We start from the raw sequence: 11849 nt of genomic DNA on the forward strand, positions 1-11849 counted from the left end.
TCCTGCCCAGCCCCAGCCTGGCCTGTTCCGTGCTGCCCCCACTGCTCTTTGGACCTGAAATTCCCAAAAGGTCCTCCAAGGATCCTTCCGGAGTGTTTGCTCCAGGGAACAGCTTTAATTCATGGCCTAAATCCACGGATTTCATCTGTCCTTGGAGGTGTCCCCGTGTGGAGCTGCAGCACCTTCTGCACCAGAGAGGACCAGCAGTGACTGTCACCCCCTGGGGGCACAGCCAGGGCTCCCACAGCTGGCACAGGGGCACAGCCAGGGCTCCCAGAGCTGGCACAGGGTCACAGCCAGGGCTCCCACAGCTGGCACAGGGGCACAGCCAGGGCTCCCACAGCTGGCACAGGGTCACAGCCAGGGCTCCCACAGCTGGCACAGGGTCACAGCCAGGGCTCCCACAGCTGGCACAGGGTCACAGCCAGGGCTCCCAGAGCTGGCACAGGGGCACAGCCAGGGCTCCCACAGCTGGCACAGGGTCACAGCCAGGGCTCCCAGAGCTCCCATTCCTTCAGAAACTCCTCCTGGATCCCGGGATGACCAAGGGCAGAACCAAATCCACGCTGCAGACGACGGGTCCGGCTGAGGAGCAGCTCCAAGAACCTCCAGGTCTTTCCCTGGCTCTTGGGAGCCCCTTTGCTCCTGCTGGAACAACTTTTCCCCCTCCCAGGGGCTTCCCTTGGCTCTCTGTGTCCCTTCCACCTTTGTGTGGATGTCACTCCAAGGAGGCACCTCCGTCTCTTCCATCTTGGCTTTGCTGTGTCCGTGGGATCTGCACCAGGACTGGATTGGGAACAGCCCCTTCACTTTTTTCCCCCCAAATCCTACTGGCCACATTCCATCCCAACCTTGCAGGGAGGATTCTTCTCCCAGTTTTCAGTGTTTTAGGGAAAACGCAGGCCCAGAGGAGCTCCTGGGAGCATCCCACGGATGTTGTGGGATGTTGGTGCTGGAATCCTCCAGGGAGAGGAGAGGAGATCTTGGCTTCATTTCCTTGGAGATCTTGGCAAACAGAGGAAGGACATTTGTCAGAGGCTGCTTCCACCTCCTTCCCAATTCCCACCTCCTCACATCCAGTGGGATGGAGTCAGTGCCCTTCCAGCTGCCCCAGCAGCGGGTCTGGGATGTGGGAGGGGACTGGGGGTGACACATCCAGGTCTGGACATCCAGGATTCCTCCTCCTCCTCCCACTGTGAGACCCCAGAGGGGGCTGGGATGGACCAGAACTTGGAATGGACCAGCAGCTGGGAATGGAGAATTGGGAATGGACCAGGAGTTGGGAATGGAGGAGAAGCTGGGAATGGACCAGGAGTTGGGAAGGGATGAGAAGTTGGGAATGGACAAGTTGGGAATGGATGAGAAGTTGGGGATAATAAGAAGATAGGGATGAACAAAAATCTGGGGATCAATGAGAAGTTGGGAATGGACAAGCTGGGACTGGGCACAGCCAGGACCGTTTTCCCAGCCTGATCCCAGGGATTTTCTGGGCCACACAAGGTCCTGCTCAGCACAGAAAGGCCTGATGGCAGCAGGAGGATGCAGAGACATTTCTGGGCACGGGATTTCTCTTCCCAGTGTCACATCACACACATGGAGAGCCTGGGAATGACAGGAAATGGAGCCTGGGAATGTCCAACCCTCTGCCTGCTGACAGGACTGGGGATGGAATTCCTGAGTTTGCTTTTCCAAACTGCCTTTGGCTCGAGCCACAGCTCCATCTGTGCCTCCCCCCATCCCATGGGAGGGGAAGGAGGGAGCAGTTTGGGATTGGCCAAGGTCAGCCCACGCAGGGAGCGTTCCCACCTTCCCCACGGAACCGCTGACTCCTCAGTCCTGCTCACCTTGGCCAAACTTGGGCTCCTCCCACCCCTGCTGGGAGCAGCACTCAGGAATCGTCCTCGCTGGCTGCTCAAACCCCACATTTTCCCCCAAATCCCATGGAATTGTCCCCTTTGCTTTGCACATTTCCCACTGGGGGTCCCACTCCCGCAGTGGCCACGGAATTCTGGCGTGTCCTGGGTTGGAAGGGACCCCCAGGGATCCGAGTCCAAGCCCTGGTCCTTCCCTCCATCCAGTTCAGGCCCAATTCAGTCACATCCCCCTCTCACAGCCCTTCATTAAGTGTTTAATTAATCTGCTTCCCTGGGCCACTCGGTGGGATTTCTGCCCCCAGACTCTCCCTCTGCACACTCAGGGACCCCCTGGGTGATGCCCTGACCTGCTCAGCAACCTCAATCTCAACCAAAGGGTTTGTTTCCATCACTCACCTCCCTCACCCTCCACTCTGCTTTTCTCTCCAAGCTCTGCCCATCCCTGGAAGTGCCCCAGGCCAGGCTGGACCTCATGGAAGGTGTCCCTGCCCATCATGAAATGATCTTCAAGGTCCCTTCCCACCCAAACCTGAGACTCCTCAGAGCAGGCACTTCCTTCTTCTGGAAAACTCCACTGGAGTTTTTCCCACCACCAGGACTCATCAAAACAAGGGCAGGTGGGGCTGGCAGAGCCCTCCAGGATCCACCCCCAAAGCAACTCCCCCCACCAACCCCCTGTTGGGCAATAAATGAAAACCTGCAGGGGAAAATCGGATTAAAACACAGAAAACAGGAACGATGACACAAAATAACCCCGGTGAGCAACAACCCCCAGGGCTTGGTGATGGTCCCTGTAAACCATAAATGGACAAAGGGGGAAAAAACAGTGACAAATTCTGCTGGGAACAAATAAAAACTCACTCATTGTTGTCAGGGAGAGGGAGGGGCTGCAGGAGGACAAAGACACGGAGGGTGAGGGTCCAAAGACATCCCACCCTACAACTGCAACCAAAGTACCATCAACGGGGGTGGCACGTCCAGGCCACACCAAACCCACCAAGGACTGCTGAAGACACTGCCTGGAGCCACAGAAACACAACTTTCAATTCTTATTAACAGAGTTCTGGTTAATAAAAACCACCCCCCCCCTCCAAAGCAGGCAGAGCCCCACATTGCACAGCTGGCCAAGGCCTTATAAAGGCTCACAGAAACCACAGGGAGAGCCAGGAATCCTCGGAGCCAGCCCAGGGCTCCTTCTCCAGGGTTTGTATAAATATCTGCAGCATCACCACCCCACAGTGCAATCCCAGACCCCTCAAACACACCCATGAACCCACCGGCCCGTCCAGCCTGTCCACTGACAACTGTTCCCAGGGATCCCCAAAAAAAGGTTCTCAGGGATTCCCAAAAAAAGGTCTCATGGATTCACCAAGGGAAGTTCTCAGGGATTCACCAAGGACAGTTCTCATGGATCCACCCAGGACAGTTCTCATGGATCCACCCAGGACAGTTCTCATGGATCCACCAGGGACAGTTCTCATGGATCCACCCAGGACAGTCCTCACGCACATGAGGACAACCAGACCCACTCCCCCAGCTGGGCCCTCCCAGTCTGCTCCAGGCCCTGGGACCCCGAAATGCCTTTGCCAGGAGCGGCCCAGAACCCCCCGAGCCCCGACACGGGGGTGCTCAGGAAGGTGCCCCCTGGGGGGATGTCCCAGGGTGGGATCGGACGGTCCCGTCTCCCATTCCCGGCATTCCAACAGGGAATTCCAAACACACCCACGGCTCGGAATGCAGGAGGCTGCTCCAGCCAGGAGTGTTTATTCCAGTGAGGGTTTCTCCCTGCAGGAGGGAAGGAGCAGCTGGGGGGGTCTCAGCTCTGCTGCATCTCCCTCCTCATCTCCTCCAGCGCCGCCTCCCTCTCCCGCAGCAGCTGCTTCAGCCGCCGGATCTTCTCGTCCCGGATCGTCTCGTCCAGGTCCGGGGGAGCCACCGGGAAGGCGTCATCCCTGAAAGAACCTTCCAGAAGGGAGGCAGCCCCCCCAGGAGTCACCAGCTCTGGCATCTCCGAGTCCGAGCTGTCGCTGCAGGTCAGGGGTGTCCCCGGCTCCGAGTCCCTCCCTGGGGAAGCTCCGCAGGATCCTCTGGGAATTCTCGGCTCTGGGGAGGCTGGAAGGGGTGAAACGCTCCTGGGAGGGGCATTGGGGGGTTCTGAACTCGGGCTTGGGGAGGATCTGGCTGAGTTTCTCCTTCTCTTCCTGCTGTCTGACAGTGGGGATGATTTGATTTTCCTTTTCCTGGTCAGATCCTCTTCCAGATCCACAACGACCTGCACGGGCAGGAACACACAAAAAGGTTGGATCAGCCCCAGCTGTGGCCAGGGAACACAAACCACGAGCTCTCTGCTGAAACCCCTCAGAATTCCTTCAGCAAAGGGACACCTTCCTGTGCTCCGTATTTTTGTGGCCAAGATTCCCAGTCAAAAATTCCAGGGCCTTCCATTCCCTCCTGGAGGTGGAAGGACACTGCACACCTGCTGGGCCTGCCCATCACCTCCTGTGGCTGCTCAAGTTCTTTACCACAAGGGCAGGACAAAGACTTTCTAACCTGATGGGAAAACTCAAAATGAACCAGAATTGTTCGTGTTTAAATTTCCAAAAAGCTCAACCACAGCAGATGTCCATTATCAGGGGAATTCCCTTCCGATATCCTGGTATTTAAATCATGGAATTATGGAATGAGTTGGGTTGGGAGACACCTCAAAGCTCATCCAGCTCCACCCCCTGCCCTGGGCAGGGACACCTCCCACTCTCCCAGGTTCTCCAGGTGGCCTTGGGCACCTCCAGGGATGGTTTCATCTGAAGAGCAGCTTTAAATCTGCTCAGGTTTAGCACAGGATTAGCAGAGCCTGAGAGAGGCTTTGGTTGGGCTGGGCAGGGCCCCAGAAAAGGAAATGCAGGACACTGGGTGAACTGGATGGATAAAACCCTCCCCTGCACTGGGATGGGAGTTCCCCACTCCAGGAACATCCAACCGAGTTCTCCCAGTGACAAAGGACAAAGTTTTAAGGATTTGCAGCTCTGAAGACTGGGCAGGTCCACAGGTCAATTTATTGCAATAAATTAGTTCTGCTTCAGTTCTAATAAACCCCCAGCCTTGAAATGATGGCCCTTGGCTGATCTCAAACTCAACTGACACGATTCTTAATTAATTATAAATTATGTTAATCACCAAATTATCCTCCCACTCCTCTGCCTGTGCCCCTGCCCTGGGGGTGCAGGGGTTGAACACCACTCAGGACACAGAGGCCCCAGGGACTCTCCAGCCACCACCAGTGGGGCCAAACTCCTCCAAACCATTTCTTGTCCAAATTCCCTCTGGTGGAGCCCCCAAAACCGAGCCCAGAGATTCTCAGCTGGTGCTCAGGAAACCCAAACACGTTCTGAGAACAACTGTGCCAACGTTTCCCAGTGAACCTTCCCCAGCTCCCAACCCCCAGCCCTGCACCCTGAAGAATTCCCAGGTACCTTTTCCTCCTGAGCCCACTCCTGAGGGCAGTTCTTTGTTTCCACATCCAGGGAGGATGAGCTGCAGGAATCCCTTTTGCTGTCCTGGCTGTCACTGGAACAGCCCCTTCCCTCAGGCTCCTCCCAGAGCTCCCATGTCAGTGGGATCCTCCTCAGGGAAACCCTCTCCTCCTTGGACAGCCCAAATCTCCTCCTCAGTTCCGAGTACTGCTTCCAGTGGGGCTGCTCTGGGGGCTGTGTTGTCACCTTTCCCAGGGGATCCATCTGCTCCCACCGGACCTGAAACACAGAATCAGCAGGAGAGCCATCAGACCCCCTCCCACTGACCCCTTCTCTCCATAACAACAGATAAAACACAGGAATATGGAAAAAGAGGTGAGGGAAGGAGAGGAGAACGTTGGCTGGGTCTGCCCCCCTCCAAGAGCCCCATTTAGCATAGAGAACAATTCTGGTAAATTATGCACGTTATCAGAGGTCTAACACTCCGTAATGACTTAAAACTCCATTTAACACCCCCTCCAAAAAAAAAAACCAGTGAAAATTCATCATGGAACATCCAGAAAACATCCAGCCCAACCAGCAACCACAGAAATTAGAGGAGCAACAACAGAATCCCCAAGGAGGAGGAGGGAGGAGCAGGCAGTGCCTCTGCTCTTGAAAATTCAGGGCGAGGTAAATTTCAGGGCAGAAAGCAGCACTTTTGCTCAGCTGCTTAAAGGAAATGCAGAAATAAACTCTATTTCAACCCTTTTTCGGGTGAGGAACACGCAGGGCAGGGAGGAAGGAGCCTGGAGCTGACTGTGCCTGCCAGGAGGACAAACTCTGCTCCTCCAGCTCCTTTTCCCTCGGGAAGCTGCAAAGTTCTCCTTCTCCACCTCACATCCCCCCTGCAGCCCCCAGCTGTGCTGGGAACGTGGGAGGATCCACCTTGCAGAGCTCAGAGCACGACCAGCCCCCCTGGGGCTCCAGCTTGTCCCGTGAGGGGACAAAACCCATCCGTGCTGGGCCCCTTCCTCCGGCATCTCCCACTTGCACAGCTCGACCCCAGTGAGGAGGAAAAGGCCATTTATGGGCCAGAACCAACTCCAGACTGGGATCCCCGGTGACAAAACTCCGTGAGCTCCTCAAGGGCCGTTCTGTCACCTCAAACCCCATGGGAGACTGAGGGGGGGTTAATTGGTAATTAAATTACCTCGGGCCACTCTCCACTGGGAGCACGTTCCTGCTCACCCTGAGGGGACACAGTCCCTGCCGCTCTGGGGGGGAGGTGACTCCTGTCCCTGCCAGGTGTGCCCTGTGTCCCCAGGGCCGGGGCTGGGCCGTGTCCCGGGGCTGGGACGGGGCAGGGACTCCTCTGGACGGCACTTGGGTCACGCTGCTCCGCACTGGGCGGCACTGGGGCGGCTCTGGAGCCGTCTGGGCACGAGTGCTGGGGGTCTGCCCGTGGGCTGGGGTCCCTGTGAGCCAGCAGCACTCCTTTGCTCTTGGACAGCACCAGGTTGACCACCTTGCTGGTTATTTTGTTGACGGCAGAGGAGTCCACTCGCTGGGGCCTCTCCTTCCTAAGGGGAGCCTCGGAGGAGGAGGAGGAAGGGGATTGTCTCTCAGCCTGGGCTGCCAGGATGTCAGAGCCTCTCCTGGTCAGCAGATAGACCTTCCCGTTGTACATCACCAGGGCGTTGTCCTTGAGCGGTGCCAGCTTGGCCTGGGCCCCGCCGGGGCAGGGGAGCAGGACGTTGGCAGAGCTCCCCTCTGCGTTCTTGGCGTCCGACAGCGTCTTCAGGATCTTGGAGGCCACGTTGTTGGAGGATTTGACGGGGATCAGGCAGGGGGCCGAGATGGGAGCGGCCTCCTGCACGATCCATTTCATGGGGCTCCGGCGGCGCTGCCGCCCCACGGGGGGAGCCGGGCCGGGAGATCCCCCCCGCTCCGGGGCCGCCGTCAGCAGCAGCGCCTTGGGCGCCTCGGCCCCGCCTGGGGGGCAGAGCAGCCGCTTGGGCAGCGCCTGCGGGGTCCTCACGGTGTTGACGGGGGACACGTAGATCACCGTGGGCGTCCTGGAGCCGTCGGTGCCGGCGGTGGCCGCCAGGATCCTCTGCTGGATGGCCGGGGGCAGCAGCGAGGCCGGCACGGATTTCACCTCCGCGTCCGCCGGGATCTGCAGGTGGTGGCCCGAGGGCAGCACCGGGGACTTGACGGTCACGGGGACAGGTTTGGCGTTGACCATCATGTAGGCCGGGCCGCCCTGGGGCAACGAGCTGGACACGGCCACGTCCTGCACGCACCCCCTGTCCACGCCCTGCATGGCGCTGGGAACCGACCCCTCCTGCTCACAGCCCGCCCTGACACCCTCCTGCTTGTCCAGTGTCCTCGCCAGGACGATCTTCCCGGGATTAGGAGGCTGGAAGATCTTAACGGAGGAAGGCGCGGCGGAAGCGCCGAGCTGGCTCTGAAAGGTGAGGTGGACGGGGGCGGAGATGTCCCCTGAGGGGCTGTTTGGCATGGCTGGAGCCTGAACTAGAGGCACAAAGCTTCCCGAAGCTTTGGGAATGGGGAGCAATTTCAGCAGGTTTTTGCCATCGGGTCCCGTGGTCTGAAGGACTCGGTACATGCAGCCTGCAATGCTTGACAAAGAGAGGGGGGAGAGAGAGAAAAGAGAGGCAGGGTGAGTGAACACAGCACAGACACTTCAACTCAGCAGCAGCAGCAGCACCCCCAGAGACACCCCAGGACCCAGCCAGAGCTGAGCTTCAGCAGCTTCAGGAGCTTCCACTTGCCCTGCCCACGGAACTTTGCATCTCCCACCACCACCGACTGGCTGGAGACACCACCCGACTCCTGCCCCCACCCCAGCAGCCAGAAATGGCATCTTTTTCAGCTTAAAAATATGTGAGAAGGCCCAAGGACACCCCTCACTTTGTCCTCCTCCTCCCCTCACAAGGAATCATCCTGAAAATGAAACCGTTGTCTCCTCTCCCTGTTTAGATCCCTCCTGGGAACCAGGAATTTCAGGAAAGCTCCAGGAAACTGCAAGGCAGATTAGTTTGCATGGCAAGATGGAAGCAGAAATGACTTCAGGCACACACAAAAAAACCCAGGAATTCAGAAGCAGGACACGTTTACTGGGACAGGGTGGAGGTGACCCCTGTGCCCACGGGTGCTCCCTGAGACACGGAGAGCAAAGAGATGGAAAACCCCCCAGTGCCACCAGGTTTTGAGCATTTTTTGAGGACAGGAGGCTCAGCCTGGGAAGGAAAAGGCTTCAAAAACGAGGAGAAAGACACGGAAACAGCACCAGGGACACCGGGAGAGTAAAGAGATTTTTTTGCAGGTGAAGGGACTCAAACCAACAGACAAAGCCTTGTCAGAACACAGGTGAAGTTGGGACTGCTTCAAATGCCAGGATTTTGGAGTCCATGGCAAGACAAAGAACCTTTCCCACCCCAAGGGGGTTGTCCTGAATGCAGGACCTGCCCCAGAGCTCATGGGCTCTCAGAGCACAATCTCACCCTGAGCCAACCGAGCTGCCCTCGCCGGGAGAGAAGGCACCAAACCCCTGGGATGTGCTTTCCTAGGCCTGACAGATCCAGAGGGAATAACAGGCAGAGCTGCCAACCCCACCTGGAGTCTCCAAGAGCATCAGCCCCACCCCACGGAGTTCCTGTGCCAATGGGATCAGTGGATGTGGGATCAGCCCTGGCCCCAGCCAGGATCACCTGGGCCAGCTCTGCTTCCCTGGCAGGGAGCTCTCAAATGGCTTTTTCCCTGTCCCTTTGGGCTTGGAACAGTGTCTGGGAGGTGTCAATCCCGTGTCCCAACCGCTGGATCTGCTCCAGGAGTGGCCAAGGCATTCCCTTTCCCCACCAAGGGACAGGGATGTTCATTCCCAAGGCTGGGCAGCTCCTGCTGCAGCCCAGGGGTGACCAACCCCCCCCACTGTCTGTCCAACCCACAACCTCCCTCCCTGGGACCTTGGAATCAACCCCCACACCCACTATTTTGGGCCAGAGCCTCATTTTGGGGCTTAATGTGTGAAAAGGGAGGCTCTTGCAGGAGGGCTCGGGGTGGGGTCAGAACTGGGTGGGTTTCTGCCTCTCACTCCCTGCGGGCAGCAGGTCCTGGTGGAAGGTGGGAGAAGAAAACAGAGCTGGATGTTCTGGACTCAGAAGCGAGAGCTGAGAAGGAGCAGCACTGACAGGCAGAACTTGGCTCAGCCACAGAAATCCTGGTGTGTTTGAGCACAGGGACAGCGGGGAAAGATCTTTTTGGAGCACTTTGAACGTCGGGAAGATCGGCAGCTCCTGGGGCAGCGCTTCATGTGCCAGGCTTTGGATCTCCGGAGAACTCCTCAACTGCCCCTTCCTCAGCAGGAATCAACACCTTGGAGGCAAATCCCGGCGGGATTTTCCAGCAGAGCCCCCCAGGAGCTGCTGGTGGAGCGGAGAGCAGACAGCACTTACCTCCACCCCACTACCCAGGGCTGCCAGGGGGCACCTCAGGGAGCAACAACCTCGTCCTCCACCTGCCAAGGCAAGGGGACACCTCTGACCGAGGGGCACGGGGGACAGGGGCAGGATCAGAGCGGGAGGAAGGGAGGGAAGCAGCGAGGGAAGAGCCAGAGCGCGCTCCCACGGCAGAGTCCTCGGGGGATCGCGGCGTTCCCGCTCCGAGGGGCTCGGGAAAGAGGGACGGGGATTGGGGAGGTTCTGGGGGAGGAAGGTGCCGGTTTGAGGAGCTCCAGGATTTCAGGAGGCAACTCTCAGCTGGTTGATGGCTGTGGAAAAGAGAGGGAAACCCCAGAGTGGCAGCTGCTGTTGGGCACTCAAACCTCAGGCACCAGAGAACCCCAAAAAAGAAACCCCCCAAAAAAAACAGGGAGAAGGGAAGGAAACGTTCCATAAGATCCTGAGGAGTGGGATTCCCACTCAGACATCTCCAGAGGAGGAAGGGAAGGACCACTGCCAACATTTTGGGGAGTATTTGAATGGAAGATGCTTCTCACAGCAGAAAGACTTTCACAGGAAACACGAAGAAATCACCAGGTTTCACATGGCCACAATAAAATAAAGCATTTTCACCATTTTCACCCTTTTTTTGAGGGATGGAGAGGAGAGTTAAAAGTTATTTTACTCCAGTTTTCAGGTCATCGTTAATCTGAATTAATGGATCTTTAAGAATTCCATAATTTGAATTAATGGATCTCTTTAAGAATCTCTTCAGCAGAAGTGGAAAAAATTCCACCTGGATCCCCTTTTCAGGAGGATTAGTAGATCAGATCCACTGAGTTTAAGATCAAGTTAATTCCTTTTCCTGAGACAAAAATAATAACAGGAATTATCAAGCCAAGCTGTCCTTGAGGATTTTTCCCATCGTTCCTGGAGTTTTCTTCCTCCTCTTCATCCTCCTTCCCCTCCCTCAGCTCCACAGAATTCCTGTCTTCCTGCCCATTTTATTCTCTAAACTCCTCCTGTTGTTCATCCCTGTCACCAAAGCAGCACAAAACACAAAATACTGAGCATTTAAACTTCCACTTTCTATCCCTTTTGGTTCATTAACAAATACATTCTGGGATATTTCCAGGAAACAAGAGCCACTGATTTATGCTGAATAAATTCAACCCCCAAATCCAACCCACCAGGAGGTGAAATCCCTGAGAAATCCCGACTGTGCCACCAAAAATCAATCGGATTAAAGGGACAAACTGGCACCAACTGCAATTTTCCTGCCAAGTTGCCAGAACAAACGATCCCCCTTGGAAAAATGGGCCCCTTCTCCCTCTGCCTTCGCTCCCAGATGTTGGCTCAGACCCAGCTTTCACCTTCCATGGACGGGAATAAATCACCAGGAATTGGAGCCAGGATTTGTTTGCTGGGACCGGCTGGGTCCGGGAAGAGGCAAAATAACATTTATGGTAAATTGGAAAAGCACCCCCAGGGCCAAAGTGGAATGAATGGATTGGAGTTTGTATCTATTGATTTTATACAAGTGTATCCAATCCGTGGTTTGGCTGAATATTTTAGTAGTAGTAGTAATAATAATAATATTATATTTATTTAAATAGTTATTTTATATAGCTGTATCCATTCCACATACTGGCTGCACATAGTAATAAAATAATAGTATTATTTCTTAATAATTATTAAAATATTTATTATTTATTAATAATTATCATTAGTATTATTTTAGTTATTTTATTTATCATTACTATAATTACTATAATTACTGTTACAGTTATTATTAATTTGTATTAGTAATACTTAATAAAAATTATTATTGTTATTATCATCATCATCATCATCATTATCCTCCTCCTCCTCCAAAGGAAATTGGGATGTGGGTGTTGAATCCCCAGGAATCCTGACCAGAATTCCCAGCCATCCGCAATGCTCTGAGGTTTTCTCCTAATCCAAAAGCTTCCAAGAGTGGCACAAAAAGCACTTTGTGTCCAACAATAATCGTGTCTGGAGACTCCTCCAGCTCTGTGGGATGATCCCTGGGAGCGGAG

General features: G+C 55.4%; 1 protein-coding gene across 1 annotated transcript; it reads right to left on the bottom strand.

Moving 5' to 3' along the window:
- Nucleotides 1-3640: 3640 nt before the first annotated feature.
- Nucleotides 3641-8028, bottom strand: LRIF1 (ligand dependent nuclear receptor interacting factor 1). The gene is made up of 3 exons (XM_027909133.1): nucleotides 6537-8028; nucleotides 5345-5623; nucleotides 3641-4146 (listed from the first exon to the last, which is right to left on the bottom strand). Exons 1-3 carry the CDS (start codon nucleotides 7953-7955, stop codon nucleotides 3691-3693), a joined length of 2154 nt encoding a protein of 717 aa, XP_027764934.1. The 5' UTR covers nucleotides 7956-8028; the 3' UTR covers nucleotides 3641-3690.
- Nucleotides 8029-11849: the final 3821 nt, after the last annotated feature.

The sequence above is a fragment of the Empidonax traillii genome, unplaced genomic scaffold, assembly GCF_003031625.1.
Source record: "Empidonax traillii isolate 1590-97213 ecotype Southwest subspecies unplaced genomic scaffold, ASM303162v1 scaffold1953:size47131, whole genome shotgun sequence".
Classification (NCBI taxonomy): domain Eukaryota; kingdom Metazoa; phylum Chordata; class Aves; order Passeriformes; family Tyrannidae; genus Empidonax; species Empidonax traillii.